This window comes from Chelonoidis abingdonii, chromosome 3 (assembly GCF_003597395.2).
Source record: "Chelonoidis abingdonii isolate Lonesome George chromosome 3, CheloAbing_2.0, whole genome shotgun sequence".
NCBI lineage: Eukaryota > Metazoa > Chordata > Testudines > Testudinidae > Chelonoidis > Chelonoidis abingdonii.
This window is the reverse complement of record NC_133771.1, coordinates 208,760,303-208,777,111: the sequence shown is the minus strand read 5'-3', so window position 1 is coordinate 208,777,111 and position 16,809 is coordinate 208,760,303. Positions and strand designations below refer to the sequence as shown.

Here is a 16,809-nt window from a genome sequence, read left to right as displayed (position 1 = left end):
TGAAAGAGGAACTAGAGAGGATGTGGAAAGTGAAGGCCAAAGTGGTCCCAGTGGTGGTAGGAGCACTCGGGGCTGTGACTCCTAAGCTGAGTGAGTGGCTCCAGCAGATCCCAGGAACAACATCAGAGCTCTCTGTCCAGAAGAGTGCAGTGCTAGGAACAGCTAAGATACTGCACAGAACCCTCAAATTCCCAGACGTCTGGTAGAGGACCCAAGGTTGAGGAAGACACATACCCATAGGGGTGAGAGGGGAATTTTTTTGTATCTATCTATCTATTTATATATTTAGAGAGAGGGAGAAGGTAAATAAACTACACATATATATAATATAGAATAGTAAGAATCAACTTGTAACATTTATTTTAAAAGTTGTTAATGAATATGCATTATTATTGTTTATTTGTATGGCAGTAGCTCCCAAGAGCCACAGACATGGTCCATACCAGCTAAGCGCTGGACAAACACAGCACAAAAACCCTGCCCATGTTGCTTCCTGACCACAGTGGTGAACCCGATGAACAGATATGCTTTACACCTTTAATTTTATATGCATTGTATAATTACTCGTGGAATTTAATACTTGTATTATGCAAGAAAACTTGAACTACTTCTTGCTTACTGGAGTATAGAACTGATAAATAGCCATTGCAGCCATACATTTGGCATGATCGTTAGCATTATTTATTATTTATTTATGGTTGCACACGCCTTGTCATTTCATTAAAACCTCTAAGACCACTTGGTAACAAACCACCATTGTGAAGCCCTAAGAAATGAGCAAGAGAGACTGCTGCAGCTGTTAGAGTACATTTTTATCCCAAGAAAAGCAGACTAGATGACCCTTGAAGTCCCTTCCAACCCTATGGTTTTATGATTGTGTGAATAAATAAGCATCATTCTGATTCTGGGAAGAACAATGTGGAGAGCTTAAGACAGCTTTATGCGGGGGTGGAGAATGAGCTCTGTCCTTGAATTTAAAACTCAGACAAATAAAGAGACATATTAGTGACATAATGAATGTTACATCCAAGAAAGGTGCAAAACTTTGCCTCAGGGCAACACAACAGAGCATAGCTACTGTTGCTGTTGCTGACACAGAGCAATGTTATTGCCATGGTGTAGCCTAACCTCATGCACAAAGACATAACGGCATTACAAGAGCACTACAAGAAAAATGTGTGCCATCATTCAGCGCAACAAGAAAGAGTGCAGTGATCAGTCAAACAGTTAATACAGTAAATGGATGTGACAGTCTTAATAATTTGTTGTGCCACCACTCCTGGCCCTTTCTATGACGGCAGCATGATAAAAATATTTTGCAATATATCCAGGTAAAGAACTAGTAGCAACTTGTCAGACACTTTCTAAAATCTGATTACTTGACCCGTTGTGAATTTCAGGCCTAACACTGAGACTTTCCATTTGTCACATCCGCTGGTAAAAGTCAAGGCCAGCATTTTAAACCTAGGTACCTATAAGTTAAGCACCAAAATCCACTTAGACTCCCAACTAAAACTGGCGATTTTTAGAAGCAAGCAACACTTGCATTTCCTATTGACTTCATTCAGGAGTTTAGACACCTACTTAGGCACCCAGTTTGCAAAATTTTGGTGCATGTTCTCTGAGAATTGTCTCTGCAGATTGTCACTTATGGGTTGAGCACCCTGGAGCAGTTGAGCATCAGGAACCTTCTAGAGAGTAGTGCTTATTAGAGCTGCCCAAACACCCTTTCATGACATTAATCATCTGGTGCCTAAGCTATGAAAGGGCTGTGTGGTTCCAGCTACCTCTGATTTTTTCCTTTACATGAGTGGCTGTCGATGGTAGAGCTACCTTCTTTCCATACCTGGAGATATCTGTGAATCCATATGTACCTGTACTAGAAATTGGCTGGTTTGGGTGAAAAGAAAAGCTTGTGGAAGAGACATCCACTGTTTCTATCCCCAGGACTGCATATAACTGGGGCAGATCTATCTTAATATCTAACCAGAGGTTCTCTTTTATATAGGCTACTGGGGCTCTGTCCAAATCAAGACTTTCCTCCCAAAGGTATGATTTCTGGACACTTATAGAGCTAAAGAAACTTTGAAGACATTTCTTTGTATTTTAGAAATCTGTTGGTCTTCTATCTGGAGCTTTCTTGATACATTTATTCTCACCACTACTCTCTCACCTTCGCATCTAGAACTCATATTTGCTTCGGAAGGGCCATTCTGCACTCTTGATTGATAAGAACTACTCAGACCACCTTCCTGAGCAATAACTGTTCCTAGACCAGAACATAAGAATGGCCATACTGGGTCAGACCAGTGGTCCATGTAACCCAGCGTCCTGTCTTCTGACACTGACCAATACCAGATGTTTCAAAAGTAATGAACAGAACTGGGCAATCATCAAGTGATCCACCCGCTGCGATCCAGTCCCAGCATCTGGCAGTCAGAGGCCTAGGGACACCCATAACATGGGGTTGCATCCCTGATCATCTTGGCTAATAGCCATTGATGGATCTGTCCCCTGTGAATTTACCTAATTCTTTTTTAATCCAGTTATAGTTTTGGCCTTCCCAGCATCCCTTGGCAACAAGTTCCACAGGTTGACTGTGCATTGTGTGAAGAAGTACTTCCTTTTGTTTGTTTTAAACCTTCTGCCTATTAATTTCATTGAGTGACCCTGGTTCCTGTGTTATGTGAAGGAGTAAATAACACTTCCTTATTTATTTTCTCCATACCATTCATGCTTTATAGACCTCTCTCATGTCCTCACTTAGCAGTCTCTTTTCTAAGCTGACCAGTCCCAATCTTTTTAATGTCTCCTCGTATGGAAGCTTGTCCATATCCTTAATCATTTTTGTTGCCCTTCTCTGTACCTTTTTCATTTCTAATATATTTTTTAGATGGGGTGACCAGAACCACACACCATATTTAAGGTGTGGGCATACCATGATTTATATAGTGGAATTATGATATTTTCTGACATATTATCCGTCTCTTTCTTAATGGTTCCTAACATTCTGTTTGATTTGTTGACTGCTTCTGCACATTGAGCGGATGTTTTCAGAGAGCTATTCACAACAACCCCAAGATCTCTTTCTTGAGTGGTAACAGCTAATTTACAAATGTATTGTTGGAATTATGTTTTCCAATGTGCATTTCTTTGCATTTGCCAACATTGAATTTCATCTGCCATTTTGTTGCCCAGTCACCCAGTTTTGTGAGATCCTTATGTGAGATCCTGTTTTGGACTTAACTATCTTGATTAATTTCATATTATCTGTAAACTTTGCCCCTTCGCTGTTAAACCCTTTTTGGAGATCATGTATGAATATGTTGAACAGTATTGGTTCCAGTACAGATCCCTCAGGGAACCAATATTTACCTCTCTCCATTTGAAAAACAGACCATTTCTCCCTACTCTTTGTTTACTGCCTCTTACCCAGTTACAGCTCCATGAGAGAACTTTCCCTCTTACCCATGGCAGCTTACTTTGTTTAAGAACCTTTGGTGAGGGACCTTGTTAAAGGCTTTCTGAAAGACCATGTACTCTGTAGCCACTGGATCACCCTTGTCCACATGTTTGTTGACCCCTTTCAAGAATTCTGTTAGATTGGTGAGGCATGATTGTCCTTTACAAAAGATGTGGTGACTCCTCCTCAACAAATCATGTTCATCTGTGCGTCTGATAAATCTGCTTTTTATTATAGCTTCAACCAATTTGCCTAGTACAGAAGTTAGGCTTACCAGCCTGTAATTGCCAGGATCGCATCTGGAACCTTTTTTAAAAATTGGCATAACATTACCTCTTCTCCAGTCATCTGGTACAGAAGCTGGTTTAAGCGATAGGTTACATACAACACTTAGTATTACAATTTCATATTTGAGTTCCTTCAAAACTCGTGGGTGAATAAATACTAATAAGTCATCAGGACCAAATGGTAATTCATCAGTTGGTTCCAGAATCTCCTCTGTTGACACCTCAACATGGGACAGTTCATCAGATTTGTCACCTAAAAAGAATGGCTCAAGTGTGGGAATCTCCTTCACATCCTCTGCAGTGGGAAGTGTGCAGAGGCAATTATTAGCGAAGGAAGAAAGCTTATTCACCAGTAACTAGTTATTTCAGGTATTACCTCTACATGTCCACACTACCTGCCTATATTCCCTTCTCCCTCAGAGTGCTTCGCTAGAACTCTGAAGTTTAGAGGACGGAGCTAATATGGTTAGGATGGCATGGCCCTTCTATACATTCTGCTCTGAAAGTTTAGTGAGAACCTTTCTGTGGTTCTCTGTCCTGGAGGTTCCCAAAGTCCTGACACTGAGCTGAAGGTGCATATCTTATATGGATGAATGTGCAGAGACAATACACTCAAAGCACTGGGCAGGGATCTCAAAGTTCAGACTTTTTTTTCTAGTTGCTATTCCACTGTCTTTTGAGTCTGTTTGCTTAACACAATGCTGAAAGGAAAGGAATGGGTGTTCTCTTAAAATACACAGTCAGTTGACAGTATTTTTGTTGAAAACTAAGACCAAAAGTGTGGGACAATGAGGGTCAAACTGAGATGCCACCTCTGAACCTGCAGACCTCCCGTTGGCAGCAGAACTGTTTATTACTCTGCTGCAAGGCTGGGAGAAGCTGGAATTGGGGCAGGTACATACACACCTGTGTGCCACAGGGTTCCGGCCCAATAAGAAATCAGATCTCCCTTGGACTGTGCATAAAATTGTAAGTGTGTCATTCTTTGATTCTCTAATACTCAAAAGGGAAATTGGCTGCGAGGTGGTATTCAGTCTGCTCATTCCCTTGTTGTATAGATTTGTTGTTCATACAAACTGTGGAACTAGACTGTAAACATAGAATTATATACCACTGGCTGAGTTAATTGAAAACCATTTATGTGGAGTGCTGTAGTTCTTTAGGATTAAATGCTACTTGGAGCAGGAAATCTGTGATTTTAAATTGACAGGAAATTGTTTATTGTGAATTGATCTGAAATAGGCACAGTTGGACTGAATTAGTTCAATATTAGCAGGATTTTCTACTCAGCAAATTGATATTAAGTCAGCATGAGTTTACCAGAATCTGTTCAATATACACCTCTACCCCGAAATAACACGGCCCGATATAACACGAATTCGTCTATAACACAGTAAAGCAGCGCTCCAGGGGGGTAGGGCTGTGCACTCCGGCGGATCAAAGCAAGTTCAATATAACGTGGTTTCACCTATAATGCAGTAAGATTTTTTGGCTCCCGAGGACAGCGTTATATCAGGGTAGAGGTGTATTATCTGAATGAGGCTAACTTTGGCTTCAGATGAGAATGCGGCTGAAAATGTGTTGTTAAAAACAAAAAAAAATCACTTCTAATACAATATATAGAATGGAGGAGGAACTTTTCCACGTGGCACCTTGAAAACCATAATTTGGCATATATATTCTAAAGCTGGCAAAATAAAAGTAAATAATGATGATTTACTGAAAAATCTTTTGCATATAAGTTTTTTCTACCTTTGTTCATTTGGTTTGTGATTTTGAAACTGTTAAATTTTGATTTTTAATAAAGTTTGAGGAGACTCAGCATTTTTCTTGATAAGGCATTTGAGAACTACAAAAGGCTCTTTCTGGTGCAACCTCATTCAGGAGGTGTATTGGACTAAATCTTTTCACAAAAGAAGCCCCCATTGCCCCTCTCGCCCCAAAAAGCAACACCATATGGTCTGGTGCATTTTGGGCACAAGATAAGGATCTAGAAAGGCCTGAGTTTTAGCCCCCCTCTGCAGCATAGTGGCCTCATCAATGCTTTTAACTTTCAGGTTTTTAAAAAACATATTACGTTTGAGGCCTGTAAATATTGTTTAGCCCATTTTACAGATGGGGAAATTGTGGCTGATAGAGGTCAGGAGATCTGCTGAAAGTCACACAGTAGCACAGGCAGGATTGTTAGAATGTCAGACTGCTAAATTTATGCCAAATCCACTAGACCATGGGGACTCTTAGACAAGGTTCATCCTCATTTCACTCTGATTCTGATCTCAGTTGCACCGGTATAAACCTGGAGTCACGTCAGTGATATCAGTGGAGTCACTCCAGATTTACACAGTTATGACTTAGAACAGTATCTGGGGTAGGGAGAGCACATTTCTGAACCCCCAATGTTCCAAATCAAAATGTGTTGTTTCATCATAGAGATAGCAGGGGAAATTGGAGATTTGATTTGGAGATCAAAGCGTACAGGCCTCAGCTGTGAGTTGCATGCCCAAGCAGGGAAGTAATGGGGCATGTGGCTCTCCTTACATCCCCATGTAGATTACCCACATCACACTGAGAAGCAGGGAGAGACAGCAGCTGTCACTGGGTTGTTACTCCACCTTCCACGTACATAGGTGGGGAGAGTTACATTCCTCCCTGTACTGAGGGGCAAATAAGTTGTACCAGCCAAAGGGCCTGAACAAATAACTTTCCCCATGGAGCAAAGGGGGAATCCGGGAGCTGATTGTGATCCCCAGAGTCACATTCAGGTTCCTGTCTTGCTCTTGGGGCAGCGTAGCTATGCACTGCACTTGACTTACACTCTAGCCCAGCAGTCAGGCCCCCAACGCGGGTCGCAACGCCATTTTAATGGGGTCACCAGGGCTGGTTGAGACTTGCTGGGGCCAGAGCCAAAGCCTGAGGGATTCAGCCCTGGGCAGCACAGCTTAGGTTACAGGCCCCCTGCCTGTGGCTGAAGCCCTTGGGATTCAGCTTTGCCCTTTCTGCCTGAGGTGGTGGGATTCCAGCTTTGGCTTTGGCCGACCTGGGGCAGTGGGGGTCAGGCTTCCATCCTCCCTCCTGGGACCATGTAGTAATTTTTGTAGTCAGAAGGAGGTCACGGTGCAATGAGAACCCCTCTGTTTATTACCCAGAAAAATATTTGCTAATTTACCAGTATATCCACACAAGACTAATAACTGACTCTCAATCAGAACAAATTAACCAAAACCCTAACTCATTTCCCAGGGTCAGTTCCTGACATTAATTACCACTTGTGTGAATTCTTTAAGCTTAAAATTGCCTTAACACTAAGTTTGGGAGCCATTGCGGCCTAGTGGCTAGGACACTGGTGTGGGACTTAAGAAACTTGGTGTAATTCCCAGCTCTGCCACTAGAATGCTGGGTGATGTTGGGCAAGTCACTTCCCCACCAGGTGCTTCAGTTTTCCGCATTTGTAAAATGGGGATAGTGATACTGATCTGCTTTTTGAAGACTTTAAGAGCTATGGATAATAATGCTACATATTATCCAACAAGAACTTTAATAATTATACACAGCCAATTATGTGTTTTGGTGTGTCATATTTCATCTTAATGTTTCAATATTCAACACTGAAATGATTCAGTATTCAGTTTACTTAATACTTCACTGTTCTGTCCTGTCAGCTTTTTCAGCATGGCTTAGAACACTGCATTCACAGGTGGACGCTCTATTTTTTTTTTTACACATGAATCTCTTACACCTCTTGCCAAGGAACACCCCTTCCTTCTTTTGTGAGTAGGCCCTAATAAAACACAGGCTGATATACTGCCAACAAAGGAAATTACTTATGTATCAATAATGACTTAACACCAGATTGTGGCACAAGAGAGCAAAGAGGGCATAAGATACAGAAGGGGAAGTAGGCACTGCAGAGCTGCTATGTTCCCCCTTGTACAGGCTGAGAAATGGGAGGAGCCTTGACTCCACCCCACCTCTCCTCCAGCGCCTCTGACAGCATATTTATACCCATATGTCTGGGAGCATATGCTGATCTGGAACAGCAAGGTAAGTGGGGGAGAGATTGTGCCACCCCAAATCACAACAAACTCCCTCTTGTGCTGCTCCAGTGGTAGCATAACATCATCCTGGTCTAGATCATACACTGACCATCTAGCCCTTTATGTGTCTGTTTCTAGGCCCACCAAACTCCCTTGAGAAATTGATTCATGGCCTGTAGCGAGGCGGTGTGGTTCCTCGACCCCCCAGAGAGGGACGAGCCTCTTCGGACACCAAAGTGAGTGGAGTTAGTGAATCGTGCGCCTGCCCCATAGAGGTCAAGGCACAGGACAGGAAGTATAAAAGCTGAACCCCAGAGCTCACTAGAGGAACAGCTGCCTATGTCAGCGTGTTGACTGTCTGAGGACCTGAGCCCGTGACTCACTACTGCCTGCTGACTGGGCGTGAATAACTGTTGTGTTTTGCCTCTACTGCTGCCACGGCGAGAGACTCCCGCGGCCAAGCTAATTCCCCGTCCCAACTGAAAGAAATAGGAGTTGGGGGTTTTTTGTTTTTTTGTTTTTTGTTGCATAATGGTCGGGAATACGTTTCCGACTTACGCAAAATTCGAGTTATGCAAGGCGTTCCGGAATGGTCCCTTCCCACCCTGATATTCTATGATTCCGGCTCAAGTGCAGTTTGTTGCTGTGGCTTCCAAATGCACAGTGCTCTGAGTGAGATTCAGCTTTCATTTGTGATGATGATGTAAATCTGGAGTAATATCATTTATTCCAGTGGCTGTCTACTGCATTTACAGCAGCATAACTCAGAAGAGCATCTAACCCCTCATTACAGCTTTGAGACTAGAAATGTAAAGCACTCTTTTTGGTGGACTTTGGGACAGTACAGGACAGCCACACATTGACTATATCAGATAAAATGAAACATGTTTATAACCTTCGCATTTTAAATGCTTATCTTGCATTGAATGATTTTTGTACTTTTTAAAGTAGTAGGGCTTCTCCACATAAATGCTGGGAAAATACAGCATTGAAAATTGATTATGGATAACAGAAAAAATATACTCGTTTGACTCTGATCTAAGATCTGGTCCGTCATTCAGAAGCATAGTGTCTTCTCTCTGTGATGTTCCCTGAACATTATTGTGACTAATAGCTAGTCAGGTGCATTTTTATGATTTCGTAAGCAGTATGTTCTGTCTGTGTTGCATTAATTATCTGCAGATTTAAATGTTTCATCAAAAGCCATTTAACATGACTACTTTGCATACACAAAGGCATCTAAAATCTATTCCTTGCTAGAATAAAGGAATTGCTGGTTTTTAAAGACAAGATCCATGTAACTCACAGTACAAGAAATGTAGTCGTAACAAATGAAATCAAAAGAGCTTCAAATTCGGAGTTCATTTTAATCCTTGTGTTTCTTCCTGACTCTCTCTTTCTTATGCTGCAAGACAATCCTGTTCGCTGACTGGAACTCCATAGCAAGCGAGCACTCTGTGGTAAATATGTGTGTGCAACACATAATTTATAATGTCTGATATACTCATGCTTATTGGATAAAAAAATAGCGATAGTGGCAGAGCACATATATTATGTAAGCTCTGAAAATATTTCAGAATTTGAATTATGTGCACCTTAATTTGAACTAGGGTGTCATATTTTGTAACTTTATATCACAGAGGACTTCAGGCTGTCAGTTAGCTACAGCTGCTATACAGATATCTCTGTTACATTTGATTGACTGTGTTTTGGGTACTTGCTAATAAGGAAGACGAAAACCTCAAGTATGGCAGAGGAGAATTGTTTTGTTGTCACTTTTGGATGTTGCTTTTTCAAAGTGATTAGCCATTTTGAACCTGATTTTCAGCTTCCAGCTAGGTGTTATTTGCATGTTCGCAAATGTGCACGTACTTTGCACTCGCTCCTCACCGTGTGTACACCCAGATCCAACTGTGAACAAAAAAGGCTACAGGAATACCATTCTAGCCCTGTGAGTATGTAGAATTGAGATCGCTTGCAGGCAAAGCAGACACGCCTTTTCACAAACACAAGTGTGCACTCACAAGGAGGTAGGCTAAAAATAAAATCCTTGAAGGAACAGGAGGAGTATTAAACAAAATAAATAAGTTAGCCCTGAGATGGAAGTTAGTGTGCTGCGAGGTCTGTTTTAAGGAAAATTCTAGGGGCTGAATTCAGATCTTATATAATGGATGCAACTCTGCTAGAAGTAACTAGGCCAAATTCTGCATTGACAAAATGGTAATGTAACTTAAACCTCACATATAATTGTGGCATAAAACTGGTGCAAGTGCTAAAATAATGCAACTTCAACTGATTTATCCATCAGCGGGTATGCAAAACAAGTGTAACTTCTAGGCCAAAAGGGCCAGAAATTAAAGTGCCCCGTGAAAAGTAGCAAGGGAATATGCACAACAAAGCAGCCGTCTCATCCCACTGTACATTTCACCTTCTCGCTGCTACATTTTTTCTGCTGTAATCCCCACATTCTGCTCCCTCTGCATATATTATGCATTTATTTTGCAAACTCCACTATCACCAGTGCCCATTTTCTGGCCAATTTATAGCCAACATGTAACTTACACCATTTAAGTCACTGCTAATGTAGTAGCTTTACAGCCCAAGGTGAAAGAGAGTTCAAGGGGAAAACAGATAAAGTGGTTTCATTCTTTCATTGTGATGCAATATAGGAGGGCTTTGTAAGTTCTGTTATGTACTAATTTCATTTCATTCAACATGCAGTTAGTTGATGATTTTTTTCTCCACTATGGTTCAATTACAAGCCATTTATAAATCCAAATGAATGTAAGATGAGCACACAGTGCATAAAATGTATTGTTCTCCTTCACCATTACCAAGGAAGTGACTTGGTCATTATGATCAGTTTACAAAAATGCTTTAAGGGGAAACATTTTGTGATAAATTTAAATATTACGTCAGCTGCTAAGTTACAGACACTTTATTATTGTTTTTGTTAGAATAGAAAATGAAAACTCTTGCCTGTATGCTACTCATTTCTTTCTATTTCAGCTTAAAAGTTTGTTTTCGATGCTTTCCTAACAAACTTAACAGACAACCAGCAAGGGTCACGCATCACTGACTTTACTTAATTTGTGCCCAGCTATCATACGGGGCTGACTTTGGCCCAGTGTCACCATGTATTTAAAATATACAGTGGAGTCTATAATATTTCCTATTCTGAATATATGGAGCACAATGTACGCCATGGTGTGGTAAACACCAAGGTTTTAATAGCATCTACTGTACTGCAAAAATAGCCGTGAAGTTTTAACTCCTACAAACAGAACTAGAACTGCAGTCCTTATTCATGCAGCTCTGCTCAACATGCAGCAATCACATCACTCACCACCGCAATCTCTGCTGGGGTGAAATATTAGCTGTTACCACACAGCAACGCTACACAACAGTTCGGGACAATAGATGAAGAATACACAGCCAATCGCGAGTGGCAAAGTAATTTTAGTAGGGAACATATATGTAATAATCCAGCTCCAAATAAAAGCTACACTTTAGTCAGTGCCAAAAAGCTACCTTTCTGAAGTATAGTTGTAATAACAAAAAGATAACCTTCAAGGTAATTGTCCTACGTGGACTCCTTGGAGTTTTTTGGATGCTTCTAGGCTAGAGTTTTTTCCTTTGGCGTCTCTCTGACCCAGGCCTGTACTCTCTTACAGAAGGCTACCCTTACCCCATATAATGAGCTACACCTGTCCCAGAGAGTCAGCAATAAATAGCCTGCAGCTCTCTGGAGGGTTCCAATGCCTGCTGAGAGGGTGGGGTAATATGAAAATCCTACCACTCTTTTAAATGACCCAAATATGAATTTTGACACTGGAAATCAAATGCAAATGTAGGTGTTTTTGTTTTGTGTTTTAGGGCTCTTTGGTGGATCAGAATATTGGTTTTATACCTTACCCCGAAAATGTCACTTCCAACAGCATCATGTCCAGTAGCTTGCTCTGCTCAGGCATTGGTTCAATACTGACTCAAAAGGAAGTGTTCCATCTGTTGATTCTCTAGCACCACTTTCTGAAGCATTCTGAGGTTTGCTTGAAGATCTCCTATCTAAGAATTGATTAAGGCCAATCCTGCTTAGTTTAAGAAATCTGGCATGATCAGAGGCTGAGGTGATATATCTGTAGTGGCCTTAGATACTCCTTCCAATAGGAACCAGAGGTGGCATGGGTGATTGCCATTGTCCTTATGGAAATGCATTTTTTCCCCGTCAAAAGAATATGTGTCTTTTTTGAGGAAATTTTGTTTTCTACAATGTGCCTGAGCTCCAGCTGCACCCAAGCTCAGATGTCCCACACAGAAGCATGTTGAAACATTGTCCTCTTTTAATGAAGAGTGACAGGTTATGTTTCCTAGATTGGGTCTGACTGTCTAATGTGTTCCTACCAACTGGTCAAATTCACTGCCTAATGTGTTCCTATCAACTGGTCAGATATTAATGAGCCAGCACTCAGAAAGGCAGAGTGATCTTTCTGTTGTTCATTAAGTGCCTAGATAAAAGGGAGGTTACTTTTTTGTACTGCACAAAATTATGTAATTTTAGTTTAGAGTACTTGCTAATCACCTAAAATTGAAATGATCCTTGGTTTTGTTTTAAAGAGCATAGAAGAACAAGAAGTAGAGGAAAAACAGAAGTAGAAATGGAATATGAGACTATAGTGAAAGTGAGTGAAACGTTCCCCTTCTTATCTAGTAATGCTAATGTTGTTTTCATTTTTCATGTCAAAACTTGAGTTGGTAGGGTCTGCAGTTTACTGCCCATTGGTTCACCTGATAACTGAAATCTTTGAAGGTTTTGAGCTCTTTTATTATCTGCTGGCTGTGTAACGTATGTTGCCACTGGTGGTTATATTCTTTTGAGACTGGGAAAGCAGTTTGTGGCTTCTTCGCATCACACCCCACCCCGCTGTTTTGTTTGTAATGCTTTTGCCTCACTTCTAATGCAGTGATCAGGAGATACATGTAGCAGCATGAGTATAAAAGCTTTTCAGGCAGTCATCTCCACTGCCCTTTTGATCATCTGAGCATCTCCTGTTTCATCTCTCAGCCCACCCTACTGTAGCAAGTCAGAGCCCAAATCCTATTCCCCCGAGACTACCCAAAGAAGGCCAGTGCCCTGTTTCCCGTAGACTACTGGAAAGTCCCTTAAAAAGCAAAGAGAGATTATGGGGAAGGAGAAGAGGGGACTTAAAGTCTCCAGAGGAGGGCATCAAGGACTGGCAGCATCAGAAAGGGGAAGGGACTGTAGGCAATTTGGGTACATCCACACTACCCGCCGGATCAGCGGGTTGCGATCGATCTATCGGGGATCAATTTATAACATCTCATCTAGACGCGATAAATCAATCCCCGAACGTGCTCCCGTTGACTCCGGAACTCCACCAGGGCGAGAGGTGGAAGCGGAGTTGACGAGGGAGCCGCGGCCGTCGATCTCGCGCTGTGAGGACGGGAAGTAAGTCGATCTAAGATACGTCGACTTCAGCTACACTATTCTCGTAGCTGAAGTTGCGTATCTTAGATCGATCCCCCCTCCCCCAGTGCAGACCAGGTCAAAAAGTGGGGCAGAGTGGGGCACGAAAAGCATTAGAGGCATGAGGGAAGGGGAGAGATTCAAGCCTTGTTGATAGGAAAAAGGGAGGAGCACAAGCTGATAGGGTTCAGAAGAGAGTGCCAAGGCAACAAGGCATAGGGACGGGGAAGAGAAGAGAGGTAACCAGGGGATGAGAGAGGTAGGGAAAAATGGTGGCAAGCAGAATGAATTTACATCAGTGAAAGGGAAGGAACAGGAAATTAGTGGAGCCACCAGGAGAGATTAAGAGACAAAAGGGGGAAATTATTCTGGTGGAAATGAAGAAGACTGAGGAAAAGACAGACACACCCACCAGGAAAGATGAAAGTAGAGTATAAGAAAATAATTTCTTTCTTTAAATTACTTTATAGAAGGGTTGATGCCAAAAATGCCCTAGCAGAAGAGATAAGAGTTTGATTGTGTGTCACAGAGCAGTGGGGATATGACTGTGTAGGAGGAAGGAAGCTTGGGAGAGCTGCTTGTAGATGCAGATGTGCTTGGGATCTCAGGTTTTCTTCTGTCTAGGGGATGAAAATAAACTGCTTTGATTATTAATCAGTCTTTTTAGTTCACTTTGTGCTGATCTTTTGCCATACTGATTCTACCTTTCTGAATGTTTTAATATGCTTTGTGTCTTGCTGATGGAATAAGAACAAGTTCTTTTGAAGCACTGTCGCTTTAGGGGGACTAGTAAGGGGGGAACTAAGTATTGTAACAGAGCATAACTTCCCCTGGGAGAGTTCCTTGGTAAAGGATTTCAGATAATCGCTAGGAAGGCACTTACCTTTGTTTGCATACAACAGATATTTTTCAGTGTCTTAGGGCCAGATAGTGGCAGAGGATTAAGGGGCAACAGCCTTCACAGAACTGCTACTTCTCCTCCTTCTGTATAGGTAGACAGGGAGGAAGAGGAGGGCTCAGAAGTGAGTGGAACACACACAAGTGAAGGAGTTTGTGCCAGCTGTCAGTCTTCTGCAGGTCCTCACCCCAGCCCTCCAAGAGGCCAATTTTGACTCTGAGTCACAATCTAGTTACTGCTGTGCTGCTGGGAAAGCACAACCACGTGTTGCTGCCCCTTGCTCAGGGTTTTGGCAAAGCCACAAATTATCCCATAATCTTTAAAAACACAAGGCATTGCAATTGATGGTTACAGATATTTGGAGGAGGACCTCAGACATCTAATCTTAAAGAAGGAGGTGATTGGGCCACACAAGGTGGTACTGCCAAGACAGAGATCTGTGGTGGGGAAGTGGTCTGGCAGTAGTGGAGGGAGAGAAGATGGAATTTACTGCAATCTCTGTAGCTCTCCTCAAAAAAAATTAACACAAGATTCCTAAGCACCTTGAAAATAAATACCTCTCTCTTTCTGTAATTCATAATCCTTGCTATCAGTGGCTCAGGATCACATCTTGTTTGTACCTAGAGTTACACTCCTTTCTACTGTGGTGGTTACAGCAAAGTCAATGGTGGTTAGGCATCTTGATTGCTTTGATCTGTTTTCCATGCTGGCCACTATCATTTCATTGCTTCCTGGTGCTCTCCCATGTGTTGTTTTATCCACCTGTTTTCTGTAGACTCACAATTAGATTGTAAAAGCTTGGAGGGAGGGACTGTCTCTTCACAGCTTCATAGTTTATAAAACTAGAAGGGACCAGTTGAGTCATCTGTGTATAACACAGGCCATAGGACTTTCCTGAATTAACTCCTGTTTGAAATAAAGGACATTATATGTTCATATGGAGCCTACCATATTGGGAACATCTTCAGGAACTAGTTAGAAATCAATCCAGGCAACACTCAGTCTGCAAAGTGGCTAAATCTCTTTGAGATTTGCCATGATGACGGCAATTTGGGGCCCTGGCCTCTAGGCTCTACTCTAATAGGAATAATAAATAATGTATATGTTTATTGATTTGAGTCACATTGGTTTTCTGATGTGCATGATCTGTCTTCTGACCACATGGATGCTACCATAGTCTTCACGTATCTATTAGGGTTGCCAGGTGTCCGGTTTTCAACCAGAATGCCCGGTCGAAAAGGGACCCTGGCGGCTCCAGTCTGCACCACCAACCAGGCCGTTAAAAGTCTAGTTGGTGGCACAGCAGGGCCCCATGGCTAAGGCAGACTCCCTACCTGCCCTGGCTCCATGCTGCTCCCGGAAGCGGCCACCAGGTCCCTGCAATGCCTAGAAGCTGCGTTGGCCAAGGACTGAGAGGCTCTGCACGCTGCCCCTGCCCCGAGTACCAGCTCTGCAGCTCCCATTGGCCAGAAACCATGACCAATGGGACCTGTGTGCGTGGTCCCTGCAGGTGTAAAGGCAGCACACACCACACAGAGCCGTCTGGCCGTCCATGCACAGGAACCTGGCAGCTGCTCCCTCGGAGCCACAGTAAATGCCGCCGGGACCCTGCATTCCCCCCGCACCCTAACCCCCTGGCCCAGCTCAGAGGCCCCTCCTGCATCCCAAGCCCTCATCCCCAGCCATACTCCCAGCTGGTGCCATCACCGTCCCTGCACCCAACCCTCTGGCCCAGCCCAGAGCCCCCTCCTGCACCCCAACCCTCTGCTCCAGCCCGGTGAAAGTGAGTGAGGGTGGGGAAGAGTGAGTGAGGAGGGGTAGGGGATGGAGCAAGCAGGGGCGGGGCCTTGGAGTAGGGGCAGGGCAGGGGTGTTCGGTTTTGTGTGATTAGAAAATTGGCAACCCTAGTATCTATACATACTGTTGCATGCTTATAATCTCTTATTTTAATGTCTTTAGTTGTTGTAAGATCTCTTGCAAAGAGAATAATTAACTTGTTAAACACAAGGTGTTTAAAGCAGACATTTCACTCTAAATAGTGCTGAGTTTTCTTCTCTGAGCTTGGCAGAATTAGGCCGCGAAACTCCTAGGGCTGGTCCTTGCTTGTCATCAAGGCCAGTGCAAGGATGTTTCGCGCCCTAGGCAAAACTTCCATCTGGCCCCCCTCTGCCCTGAGGGGTCCCCCCCGCGGCAGCTCCCTGTCTCCGCCCTGAGGTTCCCCCCTTGCTGCAGCTCCCCACCCTCCACCCTGAGGTACCCCCCCGCCCCAGCTCACCCGTGCTCCACGCATGAAGACGAGCACCCCAAGCACGCCGTCGCTGCTTCACTTTTCCCACCTCCCAGGCTTGTGGCACCTAAATTGATTGGTGCTGCAAGCCTGGGAGGCGGGGGAAGTGAAGCAGCTCACCCCTGCCCCACCTTCTCCCTGAGCACGCCGTGGGTGCTTCACTTCTCCCGCCTCCCAGGTTTGCAGCGCCTAAATTGATTGGTGCTGCAAGCCTGGGAGGCGGGAGAAGTGAAGCAGCCATGACGTGCTCGGGGAGGAGGTGGGGCAGGGGTGAGCTGAGGCGGGGAGTTCCCCTGCGTGCCACCCTGTGGTAATCTAGCCGTCCAGTCCCAGACCTGGACTTTAGTGTCCACCA

The 16,809-nt window shown here is 43.3% G+C and overlaps 1 protein-coding gene across 2 annotated transcripts in view; it reads left to right on the top strand.

Moving 5' to 3' along the window:
• PLCB1 (phospholipase C beta 1) overlaps positions 1-16,809 on the top strand; it is a 645,127-nt gene that overhangs the window by 591,704 nt on the left and 36,614 nt on the right. Inside the window, exon 32 of one of the 2 annotated variants that reach the window (XM_075064492.1) lies at positions 12,399-12,463. The exons of the other annotated variant lie outside the window; for it this stretch is intronic. Coding sequence (XP_074920593.1) covers positions 12,399-12,437 — 39 coding nt within the window. The 3' untranslated portion in view covers positions 12,438-12,463. The remainder of the gene's footprint in view (positions 1-12,398; positions 12,464-16,809) is intronic. 2 annotated transcript variants of the gene reach the window in all.